The 18095-nt window shown below is 43.0% G+C and overlaps 1 protein-coding gene across 1 annotated transcript in view; it reads left to right on the top strand.

Annotated features, from left to right (window-relative positions):
- The window catches only part of LOC145399064 (WD repeat-containing protein 46), a 76899-nt gene extending 59276 nt beyond the window's left edge, over positions 1-17623 (top strand). The window contains exons 8-10 of the mRNA XM_080271811.1: positions 6090-6234; positions 14925-15064; positions 16590-17623. Coding sequence (XP_080127937.1) covers positions 6090-6234; positions 14925-15064; positions 16590-16883 — 579 coding nt within the window. The 3' untranslated portion in view covers positions 16884-17623. The remainder of the gene's footprint in view (positions 1-6089; positions 6235-14924; positions 15065-16589) is intronic.
- The last annotated feature ends 472 nt before the right edge of the window (positions 17624-18095 follow it).

Below are 18095 nucleotides of genomic sequence, written 5' to 3'. Positions count from 1 at the left end.
ATATACAGGATATATATATATATATATATATATATATACAGGATATATATATATATATATATATATATATATATATATATATGTGGGGTATGTATGTATATTGTGTAACCAGTTTCTGTTTACAGTATGTACCAGCGTTTCTCAGCCTTTTTACCCTTATGGAACCCTTGAAATAATTTTCATGTCTCAGGGAATCCTTACAAAAAATTATTATACATCATTATTAATATCTTTCTCTTGTAGAGACTTAAAGCCCACTAGGAGAACATAATAAATTTTTTTCTGGTAATGGTTTAAGAAAAAAATAACACGTTTTTCTCAAGTTTATTCACAATGCAAAAATAATAATAAATAAATGAAAATAAATAACTGAAATCAAACTCTTCAAAAGACTTCATACGGATAATTTCATTCACACAAAACAATAAACAAATAACTACCCCTGGGGGTAGGGGGGTTTCAAGAATACTCCCCCAGTATCCCTGCTTGTCGTACGAGGCGACTAAAAGGGTTGGTGGTGGGTTAGTGCCCCACCCCGTAAAAAGAACTAACTAAAAAAGCAAATAAAGCGCCTCGGACCCGGACGGACCATACGTTGACGACTAAGGAACGGACAAAGGACATTCTGAGAGTAGGAACGTGGAATGTGAGAGGAGTGAATGATGAAGTGAAAGAGAGAGAGATTGTCCAGGTGCTTGAGGATGCAAAAGTGGATATATGTGGATTGACTGAAACTAAATGGAAAGGTGAAAGGATGAGAGAATGGGAATACGGTGTAGGTATATGTGCGGGAGTCAGTGAGAATGAGAGGGCAAGAGAGGGAGTATGTCTGATGATAAGCAAGAAATGGAAGGAGAATATAAGAGAGTATGGAACAGTGGGTGCAAGGATTGTATGGGTGAGGATGAAAGTAGGTATACAAGCATGGGCGATTGTATGTGTGTATGCTCCAACAGAGGATCGAGTGGCAAGAGTGAAAGATGAGTTTTGGGCGAGAGTAGAAGCATGTATGGACAAGTTTGAGAGGAGCGAGAGAGTGCTGTTGATTGGAGACATGAATGGCAAAGTCGGGAATGTACGAGTGGATGGAGTGGTTGGTCAGTGGGGTGTGCCAGCAGAAGTAGATGGGAATGGTAGTGCTTTGGTGGACATCTGTGCTTGTAAGGGGTTGGCAATAGCCAACACCTACTTTCGTCATAAGATGATCCACCGGTATACATGGAGAGTAATGAGGAGGATGGATGGTGAACTTGTTGAACGAAAGGCAATGATAGACTACGTGTGTGTGGATGAGCGAATGAGAAGACAAGTGTTGGATGCAAGGGTGTGGAGAGGGTGGGGGAATGGAGTCTCGGACCATCACTTAGTGATGGCCAAGGTAGAGCTGCAAAGAAAGTGGTTGAGGAGGCGAAGGGGAAGACAGGAGGAAACAGCTCCTGTGAGAAGAGTGGAGAAATTGCAAGATAGTGAGAAGAGGACAGAGTATAAGAGCATAGTGGAAGAAAGATTGGGAAGGTATGAGCTAGAGCAGATGGAAGGGGTGGAAGACGTATGTAAGATATTCACGGAAGAGATAAGCGCAGCGTGTGAGGTGGTTTGTGGAGTGAGGAGGAGATGCAAGGGTGTGCAAGGGACAGCATGGTGGAATGATGAGGTGAAACGAGCTGTGGAACAAAAGAATAAGGCATATGGTGAATGGTTGGCGAGTAGAGGTAGGGGAGAAGATGAGAGAGAGAAGAGAGAGGTATATGTGAGCAGGAGAAGGGAGGTTAAGAGACTGGTGAAGGAGAGTAAGAAGAAAGTGGATGAAGAGTTTGGGAGGAATCTGAGTGTGAAATGGAGGGAGAGTAAGAAATTGTTTTGGAAGGAGGTAAAGAAAGTAAGGATGTGTGAAAGGGGAAATAGTAGGGGAGTGAAAGATAGGAATAATAGATTGTTGGTAGAGAAGAGAGAGAAATTGAGGAGATGGAAGGAGCACTTTGAGGATTTGTTGAATGTAGAGAGTGAGAGCAGTGTGAGTATAAGTGGTTGGGGAATGGCTGGGAGAAGAAGAGATGAGAGGAGGGAGGAAGAGATCAGTAGGTCGGAAGTAGTGGAAGCGATGAAGAAGATTAAGCTGGGAAAGGCCCCAGGAATTGATGGAGTATGTGGTGAAATGCTTAGGTATGGGGGTGAGATTGTTGTGGAGTGGATATGGAAGTTGTGTAGATTGGCTTGGGAAGAGGGAAGGGTTCCAGAGGACTGGAAATCAGGTATAATTGTTCCTCTGTACAAAGGAAAAGGGGAGAGAGAAGTATGTGGTAACCATAGGGGTATTTGCCTTCTTAGTGTGACTGGTAAAATATATGGTAGAATACTCATTGATAGGGTTAGGCATATGACAGAGGAGCTAGTTGGAGAAGAACAAGGGGGATTTAGGAAGGGAAAAGGGTGTGTAGATCAGATATTTGTTCTAAGATGTTTAGTGGAGAAGTATCTAGAGAAGGGAAGGAAAGTGTATGCTGCCTTCACGGACTTGGAGAAAGCTTATGACAGAATAGATAGGAAAGGTATGTGGAAGGTATTAAGAATATATGGAGTGGAGGGGAAATTGTTGAGTGCTGTGAAGAGTATGTACGAGGGAGCTAGGGCTACGGTGCGAGTGGATGGTGAGCTGAGTGAGTTCTTTGATCTCAATGTGGGACTGAAACAGGGGTGTGTAATGTCTCCATGGCTGTTTAATATATATATGGATGGGGTCGTAAAGGAGGTACAAGGTAGGGCAGTGGATGTGGGGGTGGCCCTAACGAATGAGGGTGAGATTTGGAAGCTTCCGGTGTTGCTGTTTGCTGATGATACAGTATTGTTGAGTGAAGATGAATGGGAGTTGCAAGGTTTGGTGAATGAATTTGGGACAGTGTGTAGGAGGAGGAAGCTGAAAGTTAATGTAAACAAAAGTAAAGTTATGGTGTTTGAGAGGAATGAAGTCACAGAGTGTGCAGTGAGGTTGGATGGTGAGGATATGGAGAATGTGAGTGCATTCAAGTACTTGGGTAGTGTGATGAGTAAGGATGGAACTTTGGGGGATGAAGTGCGTGAAAGGGTACAGCAGGGAAGGAAGGTTGTAGGCATGCTGAAAGCAGTGATGAGAAATAGGGAAGTGAGTATGGAAGTTAAGAAGTCTCTGCATGATGGTATTGTGATCCCTACCCTGACGTATGGAAGCGAGGCGTGGACCTTGCAAGAGGGGAACAAGTCAAGAGTGAGAGCAGTGGAAATGAGTTACTTGAGAGGAGCATGTGGAGTGACATGGAGGGACAGGTTGACGAATGAAGAAGTGAAGGAACGTTGTGGGGTAGATGTGGATGTGGTTGAAAAGATTAGGAGAAATACACTGAGGTGGTTTGGACATGTGGAGAGGATGGAGAGTGAAAGACTGACTAAGAGGGTGTATGTGGGTGAGGTGGAGGGAGGGAGAGGGAGGGGTAGACCGAGGATGAGGTGGAGGGATGGAGTTGAGAGGTATATGAGGGAGGGGGGGGTGAGTTGGGGGGAGGGGAGTCAAATGGTGGGTGACAGAGTGACTTGGAGGCGTTTTGTCTGCGGCCACCCTTTGCGGGATTAGGGCGTCGGGCTATAGATAGATAGAATAGATATATCATACATATAAACAGAATAAAAACTGGTAATAACTACTACTACAGTAACTTGATAAATAAAACTTAAGCAAATAAAACTGAAGCAAATTAAGGTAAACAGGAGAACCAACCTTCAAGGAGAGAGAAAACACGCCCACAAACTTCTCATAAACTAACAAAAAATCATACATACTTAAACTTTTAAAATTCATATAAAATTCATAAGTGATGGGTAATTTACTAAATAACGTGGGTGAATGAGGGACTGTACCTGCATGCCGGGAAGTACAGACAGGACTTATGGAGACCATGCATGTGTCCTGTACTCGAGTGAGTCACTTGATGATACATGAATCAGTCATGTATAGCTCCTGTCTACTGACCACTAAAGGCGGTTTCACACTGGCGCCATAAAGACATCGTTGAACGTAGAAGATGGAAGTAATGCGAGTATAAGTGGCTGGGGAATGGCTGGGAGAAGGAGGGAGGTGAGAAGACAGGAAGAAATCAGTAGGATTGAAGTTGTGGAAGCAATGAAGAAAGTTAAATCGGGGAAAGCCCCAGGAATTGATGGAGTGTGTGGTGAAATGCTGAAGCATGGGGGAGAGATAGTAGTAGAATGGATGTGGAAGATGTGCAGAGTGGCCTGGGAGGAAGGTAGAGTCCCGGAGGATTGGAAGTCAGGTATAATTATTCCCTTGTACAAAGGAAAAGGGGAAAAAGAAGTGTGTGGTAATCATAGGGGCATTTGTCTTCTTAGTATAAGAGGAAAAGTGAATGGTAGGATACTTATTGACAGAGTTAGAGAAAGAACAGAGAAATTAGTTGGAGAAGAACAGGGAGGCTTTAGGAAGGGAAGAGGTTGTGTAGATCAGATATTCATTCTTAGATCTTTAGTGGAAAAGTTTCTAGAGAAGGGAAAGAAGTTGTATGTGGCTTTCATGGATTTGGAGAAAGCATATGACAGGGTGGATAGACAAGGATTGTGGAAAGTGTTAAGAATATATGGAGTAGATGGGAAGTTGTTGAATGCTGTGAAGAGTATGTACGATGGTGCGAAGGCTGCAGTGCGTGTGGATGGTGAAATAAGTGAATTTTTCTCTTTGAAAGTTGGGTTGAAACAGGGATGTGTCATGTCTCCATGGTTGTTCGATCTGTACATGGATGGGGTAATAAAAGAGGTACAAGGTCGGGTAGTGGATGTTGGAGTGGCCCTGGTGAGAAAGGATAGTTTTTGGAAACTCCCTGTACTGTTGTTTGCAGATGATACTGTGTTGTTGAGTGAAGACGAAGGGGAGCTGCAAGGCTTGGTGGATGAGTTTGAGAGAGTGTGTAAGAAACGGAATCTAAAGGTGAATGTAGGGAAGAGTAAAGTGATGGTCTTTGAGAGAGGTGAAGTCAGTGAATGTACAGCGAGGTTGGATGGTGAGGAATTGGAAAATGTGAGTACGTTTAAGTACTTGGGTAGTGTGATGAGTAAGGATGGAGGTTTGGAGGCTGAAGTGCTTGAAAGGTACAGCAGGGGGGAAAGGTTGCTGGTTCTTTGAAAGCAGTGATAAGAAACAGGGAAATGAGCATGGAAGTGAAAAAGTTACCACATGACAGTATTGTGATACCAACTCTAACGTACGGAAGAGAAGCTTGGACGTTGTTGGAAGGACACAAGTCAAGAGTGAGAGCAGTGGAAAATTAGTTATTTAAGAGGAGCCTGTGGAGTCACATGGAGAGATAGGCTGACGAATGAGGATATAAAGAAGCGTTGTGGTGTTGATGTGGATGTGATAGGAAGCGTTATGAGGAACACACTGAGGTGGTTTGGCCATGTGGTGAGGATGGAGGGTGAAAGACTGATGAAGAGAGTGTATGTGAGTGAGGTGGAGGGGGGAAGAGGGAGGGGGAGGCCGAGGATGAGATGGAGGGATGGGGTGGAGAGGTATATGAGAGAGGGGGGTGTGAGTTGGGAGCAGGGCAGTGAAATGGCGGGGGACAGGGCGACTTGGAGGCGATTTGTTTGTGGCCACCCCAAACGGGATTGAGGCGTCTGGCAATAGATAGATAGATAGAAGTATATTCCCTATAATTATTATACTTTTAAATGGTATAACAGGTTAAGACTTTAAGATAATACCCAAGAATTTTCCAAGAATATGCCATACGTGTATAGTAATATTACGAATATGAAATTAAACACAACAATTACTCAGAAATGCATTTACATATGATTAGCCTATTTATCACTATTTCTCTTGGAACCCCTAGCAGGGTTTCGGGGAACCCCATTTGAGAAACGCTGGTATGTACAGTAGTGCAGTACTATATTCCTTAGTGGAACAGGTTATGGTATATGATAATCCATATGATTTATCATACTTGTAGCAGAGGATCTTTTCACGAGTCTTAATCTTTTAAAGATGATGAAAGTGTATCATATTTGTCATAAATGCATTACATAATACAACTTATTATTTTCAGGTATTTCAAGGTGTAACGAAAGGTGAAGAAACTAGAACCTACATGCGTCACAGATCTGATGTAATAACAGATATGCAGTTTTGTCCATATGAAGATGTCTTGGGTATTTCAACCTTTAAAGGCTACTCCAGTCTGATCATTCCAGGTAGAGTATTTGTTTATTCATCACAGTATTCTAAAGTTCATCCAAATTAAAGGTAGAGTATCACATTTTGGACAGAATTCTATATGCAGTTAATAGCCATCGTACAGTATATTAGTTATAAGGTATTAAGTGTTCTGAGATAATCTCTGATACATTACACCTATTTGCTGTTGGTGTTGATGAAGAGCCTACATGACATGTGGTGGCACTCTACACCCTGGTTGGAGCTAAGCAACAACAGTGTCCACCTGGGAACCAAACCTCCTCATAATATAATAATCATGTACTAATGTTGTGATAAGTGGTAAATTGATGTAGTTTGGGCATGTTGAGATGATGGAGGATGACAGTTGGGTGCAGAAGGAGAGGGCTGTGAATGCCAAGGGTAGGGCTGTGAGAGGCAGACCAAAGAAGACATGGGATGAGGTCATAGTGTGATCTCAGGGATAAGGGACTGAATAGGGAGGCTGCCAGAGATTGAGCAACATGGAGAGTTTCCGTTAGGTGACCAAGGCCAACTCTTGTAAGCATATTGGAGACTTTATTAACGAAACTAAAGTAGCACATAAATTTGCAGGGTATAGAGAGAATATTGAAGAGTTGATTGTGTGTTTGAGAAGACAAAAATGCTTGAGAGTATTGTTGGAAGGAGGTTAGTGAGAAGACTGTGTGTAGGATTATCTGATCATATTTCTATCTATCTATCTATCTATTGCCAGACACCTTAATCCCATAAGGGGTGGCCACAAACAAATCACCTCCATGTCATCCTGTCCCCTGCAATTTCACTGCCCTGCTCCCAGCTCACACACCCCCCTCATATATCTCTCCACTCCATCCCTCCATCTCATCCTTGGCCTTCCCCTCCCTCTCCCCCCCCTCCACCTCACACACATACACTCTCCTCATTAGTCTCTCACTCTCCATCCTCTCCACATGGCCAAACCACCTCAGTGTGTTTCTCCTGACACTTCCTGTCACATCCACATCCACACCACAATGCCCCTTCACTTCCGTATTTGTCAGTTTGTGTCTCCATGTGACTCCACATGCTCCTCTCAAATAACTCATTTCCACTGCTCTCACTCTTGACTTCTGTCCTTCCAACAAGGTCCAAGCTTCACTTCCATATGTTAGAGTCGGTATCACAATACTGTCATGTAGTAACTTTTTCACTTCCATGCTCACTTCCCTATTTCTTATCACTGCTTTCAAGGAACCAGCAACCTTTCTTCCTTGTTGTACCCTTTCAAGCACTTCACCTTCTAAAGTTCCATCCTTACTCATCACACTACCCAAGTACTTAAAAGCACTCATGTTTTCCATTTCCTCCTCATCCAGCCTCACTGTACATTCACTGACTTCACCTCTCTCGAAGACCATAACTTTACTCTTCCCTACATATGCATTTAGATTCCGTTTCTTACATACTTTCCCAGACTCATCCACCAAGCCTTGCAGCTCCCCTTCTTCTTCACTTAACAACACAGTGTCATCTGCAAACAACAGTACAGAGAGTTTCCAAACACTGCCCTCTCTCATAAGGGCCGCTCCAACATCCACTGCCCTACCATGTATCTCTTTTATAACCCCATCCATATACAGATTGAACAACCATGGAGACATGCAGAAGGGGAAAGGATACTCGAGTTTGGGGAGGCAACGGACATGATTGTGTGCAACACATATTTTAGGAAAAGAGACAGTAGGTTAATTACGTATGAGTCTGGGGGAAATAGCAGTCAGATAGATTATTTTCTGGTTAGGAGGGCCGATAGGAGGTTAGTGAGGGATGTTAAAGTTATAGGAAGTGAGGAGTGTGTGCAGCAGCACAAACTATTGATTTGTGATACGGTGCTTAAAGAACAAATGATGAAAAAGAGGACTTATGTACCTAGGAGGAAAATATGGAAGCTGAAAAACCAAGTAGTAAGGGATGCCTTCTATAGCGAGTTGAGGAGAGTGGTGGCTGAACAGGGAGCTGTAGACAGAGGCGTTAATGAACAGTACAGAGCCCTCAAGAACAATTTCTTGAGAGTTACTGATGTAACATGCGGCTGGACAAGAGGACCACCAAGACATAAAGTAACTTGGTGGTGGGATGAGGGTGTAGAAGCTGCAATTAAGGAGAAAAGAAGGCTTTTCCGGGAATGGAAGAAGGGTGGTAGCAAAGAGGAATATTTGGCTGCCAAGCGTAGGGCTAGGAGAGAGGTATACAGGGCAAAGTCTGAGTCACAGAGACAATTACTTGATAACCTAAATCATGGGGAAAGGAAAAATATATTTAGGGTGGCAGGTCAGGTGAAGAGGGATAATCGGGATATCATAGGTGAGCAGTGTGTGAAGAATGATGAAGGAAGGGTAGTGGTGAACAGTGAGGATATTAAAGATGCATGGAGAGAGCATTATAACCGGTTGTTGAATGAGGAGTTTGACTGGGACAGGGAAGGTTTGGAGCCAGCAGATCCAGTGTCTGGCCCTTGGCCTTTGATTGATACTGCTACTGTGAGTGAGGCAATAGGCAGGATGAGGGTGGGGAAGGCAGCAGGTGTGTCTGGGTTGACTGCTGAAATGTTGAAGGCCTCAGGCGATATAGGGGTGAGTTTAGTCACTGACCTGATAAATAGGATTATTTATGAGTGTGTTGTCCCAGATGATTGGCTGAAGAGTGTAATTGTAAATGTGTATAAAGGGAAGGGTGATGCCCTGGAAAGAGGGAATTATAGAGGTATAAAGCTTTTAGATCAGATAATGAAGGTAATGGAGAGAGTTTTAGAAGGTATGATTAGAGAAAGAGTGAATATTGATGAGATGCAGTTTGGGTTTATGCCAGGTAGGGGGACCACTGATGCCATATTCATTGTTCGACAGCTTCAGGAAAAATATATTGGTAGGAGAAGGGATCTTTATTTTGTTTTTGTTGATTTGGAAAAGGCCTTTGACAGAGTCCCTAGAGAGGTGGTGAAGTGGGCAATGAGAAAGCTTGGCTTGGAGGAGTGGCTGGTTAGGGTGGTTATGGCCATGTATGTGGGTGCTCACACCCAGGTGAGAGTGAATGGAGATTTGAGTGATGAGTTTTCCGTGAATGTTGGTGTGCATCAGGGGTCAGTCTTGAGTCCCATGTTGTTTATCATGGTACTTGAAGCCCTTTCACGTGACTTTAGAAACGGACTCCCGTGGGAGTTGTTGTATGCTGATGATTTGGTGTTGATTGCAGAGAATGAAAGGGAGGCGGAGGAAAGGTTTAGGAAGTGGAGAGATGGTATGGGGCAAAAGGGTTTAAGGGTAAATGCAGATAAAACAAAAGTGATGATATCTATGGTTGGTGGCGGTACTGTCAGAGACGAGGGAGAGTGGCCATGTGCAGTTTGCCACAAGGGCGTGGGAAGTAATTCCATCTTGTGCGGTGTGTGTGATAAATGGGTGCATAAGAGATGTAGTGGTATCAGAGGTAGACTGCGAGATAATGCTGATTTTATGTGTACGGCGTGCCGGGGTGAGCAGGTGGAGATCGTCAGACGTGAAAGAATTGAACTTGCTGGTGAATCTCTTGAGTGTGTGGAAGAGTTTTGTTATTTAGGAGACATGTTGTGTGCTGGAGGTGGGGCTGGAGCTAGCTCTGTGGCTAGGGTGAGAAGTGGTTGGAAGAAGTTCAGGGAGCTCTTGCCTCTCCTGACATTGAGGGGGCTCTCCCTACGTGCTAAGGGGTCTTTGTATGCAGCGTGTGTTAGGAGTGTAATGCTGTATGGCAGTGAGACCTGGGCAGTGAAGGAGGAAGACATTCGCCGGCTCAGACGTACAGAAATGACAATGATTAGGTGGATGTGCAGTGCGTCCCTGCGTCCAAGGCCTGGAGGGGCTGGGTTTACAATGGAAGAGTTGAGAGGTAGGATGGGACTGGAGTGTATTGGTGTTGTGATGAGGAGAGGTAGATTGAGGTGGTTTGGACATGTGGAGAGGATGGGGGATGATAGTTGGGTGAGGAAGGTGAGAAGTGTTAATATTGGGGGTGGGGTTATGAGGGGTAGACCGAGAAAGACATGGGACGAGGTCATTAAGTGTGACCTTAGGGTTAAGGGACTGAACAGGGAGGCTGCAATGGATCGTGCAGCATGGAGAGCCGCCATTAGGTGACCAAGGCCGACACATGCAAGCATGTTGGAGCCTTTAAAAACGAACGAACGAACATGACACATCCCTGTTTCAATCCATCCTTCAAATAGAAAAATTCACTCAGTTCACTATCCACACGCACTGCACCCTTAGCACCCTCATACATACTCTTCACAGCATTCAACAACTTCCCATCTACTCCATATATTCTTAATACTCTCCACAATCCTTGTCTATCCACCCTGTCATATGCTTTCTCCAAATCCATGAAGGCCACATACAACTTCTTTCCCTTCTCTAGAAACTTTTCCACCAAAGATCTAAGAATGAATATCTGATCTACACAACCCCTTCCTTTCCTAAAACCTCTCAGTTCTTCTCCAACTGACTCCTCTGTTATTTCCCTAACTTTGTCAATAAGTATCCTGCCATATACTTTTCCTATTACAGTAAGAAGACAAATGCCCCTATGATTACCACATACTACTTTTTCCCCTTTTCCTCTGTACAGGGGAATAATTATAGCTGACTTCCAATCATCCAGGACTCACCTTCTTCCCAGGCCAGTCTGCACATCTTCCACATCCATTCTGCTGCTATCTCCCATGCTTCAGCATTTCACCACACACTCCATCAATTCCTGGGGCATTCCCCATTTTAACTCTTTTCATTGCTTCCACAACTTCCATCCTACTGATTTCTTCCTCTCTTCTCACATCCCTCTGTCTCCCAGCCATTCCCCGGCCACTTATACTCGTATTACTTTCATTCTCTATGTTCAGCAATTCATTAAAGTGTTCTCTCCATCTGCTCACTTCTTCTCCCGTGTCCACTAGTGATCTACCATTTTTATCTTTCACTCCTCACCTAACATCTTTGGCACCCTGTCTAACTCTCTTTTCCATTTTCCAGAACATTTTCTTACATTCCCTCCACTGTACACTCAAATTCCTTCCAAATTCCTCATCCACTCTCTTCCTCTCTTTTACTAATCTTTTCACCTCTCTCTTCCCCTCCACATACAACTCACTCTTCCGTTTCTCAGCATCTTCTACGCCCTGTTTCTCATCCACTCATTATGTGCTTTCTTCTTATGTGGCACAGCCTCTCTCACCTCTTCCTTCCACCATGCAGTTCCCTGCACCCCCTTTCATCTTCTCTTCACCCCACACACCACCTCACATGCTGCACAGGTTTCTTCTGTAAATATCTTGCACATACCTTCCACATCCCCCATCTGCTCCAGTCTGTTTACCCAGTCGCTTCTCCACTTCCCTCTTATATTCTGCCCTTTTTTCATCCTCTCGTAACCTTTGTACCCTTCTTGTATGTGCTACTTCCTCCTGTCCTTCCCTTCTTCTATTTCTCCATTTTGTATGGACACTGATTCTGACCACCACCATGTGGTGGTCAGAGAGTCCACTCCCCCAACCTCTATATACTATTGCATCCATTACACACTTTCTTATTCTGTCATCCACACATACATAATCAGTCATTGCCTTCCATTCATTCAGTTCACCATCCACCCTTCTCATCACTCGCCACTAATACCTGTGGATAATTTTGTGCCTGAAGAGGGTATTGTCTATCACCAACCCCCACTGAGCACAAGTGTCCACTAAAACACTGCCATTCTCATCCATCTCTGCAGGGACACCCCACTCACCAACTACTCCATCCACCTTCAGATTCCCTACTTTACCATTCATATCACTAATCAAAAACATTCTCTCATTCCTTTCAAACTTTTCCATGCACACTTCCACATTTGTCCAGAACTCTTCTCTCATTCTGCTTGCACGATCTTTCGTTGGCGCATACACGCACATTATCGCCCACATTTGTAGTCCAACTTTCAGTCTTACCCATACAATCCTTGAGCCAACTGATCCATACTCTTTTATATTCTCCTTCCATCTGTTACTCACAACAATACACACTGTTTTGTTTGCCGTCTCATTCTCACCTAGTCCTGTGCATATACCCCATCCATACTCCCACTCTCTCACAGTCTCACCTTGCCATTTAGTTTCAGTTAATCCACATACATCCACTTTCTCACCCTCAAGCACCTGGACAGTCTTTCTCTCTTTCACCTCATCATTCGCACCTCTCACATTCCATGTAGCTATCTGTACCATGTCCTTTGTATGGTCCTTAGTTGTCACCTTTTGGTCAGTCCTGGTCCAGGGCTTCTTGTTCGTATTTTTGGTTAGTTGTTTTCCGGGGAGGGGCACAAACCCTCCACCAACCTACTTGTTGTCATGTAGGGAATACGTGTTGGTTGGTTATACGGTTACCACCCAGCATTGTATATGCTTTCCCGGTTTACAGGAAAACATTTGGCTTGCCGCTCTGTGTAGAGTTACCCAAAAAACAGAGCAACACTACACTAAATGGGTGGATGATGGGCGCCCCACCTACCTCATATTTACTGCTTTATATTTCATCCATCCATCCATCCATCATTTAAACCTGTATTGCCCCACGAGGAGCGTAGAAGCCCGGGGCTAGGGAAGTTGGTCTTGACATTTAAGATGAGAGTGACCAGCCTAACTCATCCCTGAGTGGCATTACGTGAACAGTAAACCCCGACTGCCCCTTGGATATAAACCAACACAGGCTTAATCCAGTTGGAGCTCCTTAATTACCAACTAAACCACCAGTTTAAGTAATTTGGTAATATGGTTACCACCCAGCTTAGTAAATGCTTATATTTCCTGTGTATAAATTAGTTAAGTAAGATGTTTTGTAAGCCTAGCAAATTTACTTTTTTATATTAAAATTCCTAGGGATTATTGTTTAATAATCTGTTTACACTGATAATGCAAGTAAATGTTGACTAATTACCAGTACAGTATATATTTTTGTTCAGCTGGAGGAGACTCGTAGGACCCACGTCAGCCTGTGTCAGTTTATCTTTGAAATGTAGCATCAGCACCAGATGATTTTATTTTGACTAATGACAGATGATGTTTATCCATGGGAAGGAGGCCAAGTATAGCATCAGCACCAGATGAATTTATTTTTACTAATGACAGATGATGTTTATGTGTGTGAAGGAGGCCACTTGAGTGAAAAATTACTAGGAAATTAATTTGTCCACATATCCAATCAATCCTTATACTGCAGTAAACCTTTCAGTGTGGCATTATTATTGTTATTATTATTATTATTATTAGCAACGTTGGGTCTGGTTAGTACTTGGATGGGTGACCGCCTGGGAACACCAGATGCTGTTGGCATCCCTACGTCAAGTGGGGTTGGTGGAGGATTAGTGCCCCTCCCTGTAAAACAATTAACTCTAAGCCCTTGGCCACCCTGTCTGGGATACATGGCGTCTGGCAATGAATGAATGAATGATTATTATAGGTAGGTGGAGGCACTCACCATCTACTCAGTTGTAGTGCTGCTCTCGGGTGCTTATCTTTTCTTGTCTTCCTTTTTCCCTTCCTTTCTCTTCTGTCTTTCTTTCCTTCATTCTTTCCTCTTCCTTCAGTCTACAGGTGATTCTACACTTAGTGACAAGCCAAATGGTTTCCTGTACACCAGGAAACCTGTTACTATGCTGGGTGGTAACCATATAATCAAATTATGGCACCTAGTGGTTTAGTGGGTAATTAGCTTGCTCCAGTTGGATTGAGCAGGTGCAGGTTTATATCCAAGGGCTGGTTGTTGTTTATTGCTCAAGGGAGGCCAATCATGGATGAGTGAGACTGGTCACTCTCATCTTAAATGTTAGGAGCAACTTGCCCGACTCTGGGCTTGTACACTTCTCATCGGGCAACACTGTTTAGATGATGATGATGATGATGATGATGATTATTATTATTATATTTCACTCTTATCTTAAATGTGAGGACCAACTTTCCTAGCCCCGGGCTCCTACGCTTCTTATGGGGCAACGTAGGACTGGATGATGGATGGATGGATGGATTATTATTATTTGTATTTGGGCTACTGCTACATAGTATTATTTAGTCCAGATTTCAGTTCAGGAGAGACCCCTCATAGTAAAGGTATTGCAAACTGGATCTGTTGACTTGTTTAGTGCAAATAAATATTTTTTTAGTTACTGCCGGATATATAACTTAGGCAAGATCCCTGAGAGTAAAGGGATTAAGGCAACATAGCTTTAGATGTCTTTCCCCTTCAAAAGCTTCCATTCACAATTTCAATTAGCAGACTCTAGTTGATGTAAACAACTTTGTTGAAAATTGTCTCATTTTATGCTGATGCTGAAAAACTCCACTTAATCATATTTAACGCTAGTGCAAATATGCATCACTCATATTTGCTTAAATAAACTTTAATAATAATGTTGGTGAATTTTTTTGGCATATCAGATAGAGCCAGGATTCCAGGGGCTTGAATGGTGAGTGAATGGAAGCGTGGCCCATTGGATTGGGCAGATTTGGGCTGTTTGGATATAGCTACTCCTCACCCTGCCCTAGGGTGGGAAAAGAGGTCTGGATGATGATGATGATGATGATGATTCAGTGATATTTACTTGTATGTTAATTAGGGTTCACCATTAATATATCACCATTCAATATTTCATCTCTTGTCCATAGGTTCTGGAGAACCCAACTTTGATGCACTTGAGGGCAATCCATACATCAGTAAGCGGGGCCGAAGGGAGGCAGAGGTTAAGGCATTACTTGCCAAGGTGCCATCTAACCTCATTACCCTTGACCCTCTCACCATTGCTCAGGTAAGTGGGATATTCATATGGCACTTTGAGGTTCATTGCTGGATAAGGTTATCTGGAGGCAGATTATCTTCATTCATGTGTTTAGATACTTTATTTTAAAACTTGATTTTAAAACGTATCCGATAGAGTCAGTCCAGACGCTGTCATGTTAAAATGGGGTGCCAAATCCCTGATCATGCATAACACTCATCCAGCCAGCTTGATCTCTTGTCAGTCCTGTAGCCCCACCGACTTCCAAGTCTCTCTTCCTCACACGCTCATCCACCATATCCCTCCACCTTCTCCATGACCTACCTCGCCTCCTTCCTCCTTCCTCCTTCAAATTCACCCAGATATATCTTTTTCACCACTTTGTTGTTGTCCATTCCCTCCATAGTGACCATACTGTCTCAGTACACTGTCTTCAATTCTGGTGTCCACTGACTTCCTCACTCCGCATCTTTCACGAATCACATTATTTTGTATCCTATCCACTCCTTGTACTCCACATACATTCCTCTGCAGTCCCATCTCCACTGCTGTCACTCTTGACTTATCATTTTCGTGCCACACCGTAGGCTTACATGCACATGTTAACATTGGCACTGACACACCTTCATGTAATCCTCGTGCAGCTGCAACACTCAAACCTCTGTTTCTTATCAAGGCCTTCATGGCACCAGCTACTTCATTCCCTGTGTCACTCTACTTTCAACTTCTTTTGGACATTTTCCACCCTTTTCTATCACTAACCAGGTACTTGAACTCTCTCACCAGTGCCAGTCTCTCTCCGTTCACTGTAACATCACACTGGGAATCGCCTTCTGTCTCGATTACCATCACTTTAGTCTTTCCTACATTTACTCTTAAGGCACAACGCTTACAGACAACAGCAAAACTCTGCACAAGTCTACTAAGCTCTTCTCTGGTATTTGCAAGCCACACTGTGTCATTAGCATACAACAATTTGAGATAGCTATTCCATCCATCACCATTTGTTACCAGCACCATCCTTCTTTCCATTACTCATGTTTTTACTTTTCTCATCACCCCATCCATAGATATATATTGAACAACCATAATAATAATAATAATAATCTGGTCTTTTGTTTCTCAAAAGCGCCAGTTCTTCCATTGGGAATTCACTAATGCACGACACACATATACATCATTTTTACAGTTACGAGACTTGTGACATCTGTACACAATATAAACTTCATCCTCCACTAATGAAGAATTGGAGGCATTGAGCTGATATATTCAGGGTTCACAGCAGTTGGAGAGGTGAATGATTGGCAGTGCTGCCTGTGCTGGTTTGTATCATGTATATGTTCAGCTGAGACTGAAGAGTCCCTACAATCATCCTAACCTGTTCCCATTGAAAGTGGGGTGGGCGAGAACCAAAACACGGAAGAAAAAGAACAAAAGGAAGGGAGTTAATTATCAACACAGTTCAAAGTAATTAAATGATTCTTGAAAATGATTATAGGCTTGAGGTGTATCTTTGACATCATGCTCTTAATACATTTTATCTCTTTCATTATAGGTTGATACTCCAACACTGCAGGAAAAAATAGATGCCAAGAAATCTCTTCTTTACGTCCGTACACCAAACGTTGATTTCACTCCACGATACCGGATGAAAGGCAAGAGTGGGTCAGCACAAAGTTTCAAGAGAAAGCAAAAGGTGAAAGAGGACCGAAAACGGGAGTACTTGAGGGATGCAATTGCTCAGCAGGAGGAGTTAGATCTCAGTGACAGCAACCGCAAGAATAAGGAGGCAAAAGGTGTGCAGAAACCAGCAGCTATCCTTGATCGCTTTAAGCCAAAGCAAAAGTGAGCTTTGAGGCTCTAAAGTTTTTGTATGTTGTGTGTGCCTACATACTGTACTCCACTCAGGGATGTATTTGGTCATTTTGTTTCACTACATTTATGAAAGTTCCAACATGTAGGCTATGCGTCAGCCTTGGTCATCTTATGGAAGTACAGGAATTGGTGGAAGACTGAGTAACTCTTTCATTAAATATCTAGCTTGAATAGGTTAGCTCTGGATCCCTGATAAGACATTACAGAATTGGATGATGAGTGGATGAATGGAGGTATATGGTGGTCGATGTCAGTTATTGAATTTTACTGATTATCATTCAACGTATGGCTTATACAAAAAATAATTGGTTGTTGGTGTGTTTGATGTTGATGTATGCTTAAGTGAAAGTTGGTAGGTAAATCATTGTTACTGTCAGTAAATATATTGTAATTGATATTACATGCCTTTGTATTTGCTTTATATTATACATTCTTGCAGATTGTTAGAGTATTTTATATTTGCAGCAATACTTTATTTATCAGGCATATCCATCATGTAGTGCCACTGGCCATCTTTAATAAGGGGTGGCTGTTGAATAAAAGGCAGCCATGCAATTGTATTCTGGCTTAGTTGCATCCACCCTTTCCATTCCAGGTCTCCTCTCCAATAGTGCTAAAGCATAACACCTCTAGGTCCCATACTGTATCAGGTGTTATGTTCCCCATCCCCTCTACTCTCACCAGCCATGTAGGCATATGCAATTCATAGTCATTTTTTTTTTTTCCCCCCCTCTGGTCTCACCACCCACAGACATACAGTATACATTTATTAATTTTTGTTTCTTCATAGAATCTCACTCTCCAGTTATTGCATTGAAATTAAGTTTTGGAACTTGATTTTGTTTAATTTCCTTTTGAAAGGCTTTATACATCCATGCATGTGTCAGCCTTGTTCACCTGATGGAGGTTTTCCTCGGTGTAGGTACTCGATCCGTGACTGCACCTGTGTTCCATCCTGTAACAAAGTCATTTGCAAGATTATCTCACTTCCTTTTAGGTGTACCTCTTGGTTCTCCACCCATGTCCTTTTACGTGTATCTCTTGTTTCTCTACCCTCTACGTTGAAACTCCTTTGCCCTTTGCACACATACATACGAAAAAATGACGTCATGTATCCTCTTTAGGAATCTTCATGTTGGAGTTGGCCATTGTAGAGCTGATATTTTCTGTGGGACAGAAGCCAAAC

This window comes from Coenobita brevimanus, chromosome 47 (genome assembly GCF_032717465.1).
Source record: "Coenobita brevimanus isolate Jiangsu-jjx chromosome 47, ASM3271746v2, whole genome shotgun sequence".
In the NCBI taxonomy this organism is placed as follows: domain Eukaryota; kingdom Metazoa; phylum Arthropoda; class Malacostraca; order Decapoda; family Coenobitidae; genus Coenobita; species Coenobita brevimanus.
Note: the sequence above shows the minus strand (reverse complement) of the source record. Positions and strands in the feature narration are given on the sequence as shown.